At 46.1% G+C, this 1176-nt stretch overlaps 1 protein-coding gene across 1 annotated transcript; it reads right to left on the reverse strand.

Annotated features, from left to right (window-relative positions):
* Window positions 1-666: 666 nt before the first annotated feature.
* LOC119730803 (histone-lysine N-methyltransferase MECOM-like) lies at window positions 667-1176 on the reverse strand. The gene has a single exon (XM_038203837.1). It carries the CDS (start codon window positions 1174-1176, stop codon window positions 667-669), a length of 510 nt encoding a protein of 169 aa, XP_038059765.1.

Here is a 1176-nt window from a genome sequence, read left to right on the forward strand (position 1 = left end):
GCACAAGCTGTCCGAATCGTTAGCACGATCCTCTCAGTCCGACGTACAGCTGGAAAGTGAGCGCGCTACTACAAGCCCGCGAAAAACCTGGCTTGTTGCCCAGTAACACAAGTACAACGCGCGTGTCACGTACGCAGCCCGCAGTGCAGACGTGACCCGGCCGTGTTCGTTACACCACCCCCTCCTTTAAGGGAGATGTGTCCACACATCGGCCAATTTTAATTAATAAGCAAATCCAACAATACTTTTTTTTTTAAGTGACTCGTGCTCGCTCATTATTATTATTATTTTTTTACAAACATCAGTTATTTCTCTTAACAATCAGGCAACAATTATTCTGAATTATTGATAAACTCCTTAAACTGCCACAAATTTTAATAAAAGTCTAAAGCTCAAACACTTACACTTCAAAAACTTTAATGATTGGCAAGTTTTCCATCGGACTTTCTCAGAAGAAATAACTGTTATAAACTTAACAAAATGTCGTCTTTACTTCTCGGAAGACAAATGCTTTCTGAAAAAAATATGCCAAACTTTTGGTTCTGAAATATAAACTTCTTTTGCGCAGGCAAGACATCAAAATGATTATTTTTAGAAACGTCTGAAAGAACATTATTAATCAAGAAAACCCCTGGGAAGAAATCTGCCTGTTAATTCGTGTGGGCATTATTCGTAAACAAAACGTTCCTTGGTGATCTTGGCTACGACAGTCTTGCCGTCGAACAGCTCCTGTGTGGTGCGCTCCACAACTTGTCCTTCCCCATGCTCTGTCTGCACTCCCTTGTTACGCGTCTCCACCGAAGCCGTTGAAAGAGTCCCCACCATCGATGTCATAGTTGTCACTCTGCGTACAGGGGCCGGGCAATGGTCATTGCGAGTCTCCACGGCCCGACGATCAGCCTTGTCTGGGTGAAGTTGCAAGACGTCGAGGTTCCGTCCAGGCGTACGGGGAACCTCCGGTTCTGTCGAGGACTCGTGTGCGGCCTCCCAGTGGCGATCTAAGTCGTCCTTGCGACGAAAGAGGCTCGGACATGACGGACACTCTAACTTCCCTTTTTCGAGATGCTGCTCATCGATATGTCTTCGCAGGCTGGCTGCACTTGTAAACTGCTTATGGCAGACTTTGCAGGTATGTTTGCCCTGAGGAGAGCGGCTTCGAGCTAGGTCTCGTCCCAT

This window comes from Patiria miniata, unplaced genomic scaffold, assembly GCF_015706575.1.
Source record: "Patiria miniata isolate m_02_andy unplaced genomic scaffold, ASM1570657v1 HiC_scaffold_1, whole genome shotgun sequence".
Taxonomy (NCBI): Eukaryota; Metazoa; Echinodermata; class Asteroidea; order Valvatida; family Asterinidae; genus Patiria; species Patiria miniata.

What these genes read in the sequence shown, in the direction of transcription:
- LOC119730803 (XM_038203837.1), bottom strand. Translation starts at nt 1,176, where the DNA reads ATGGGACGAGACCTAGCTCGAAGCCGCTCTCCTCAGGGCAAACATACC.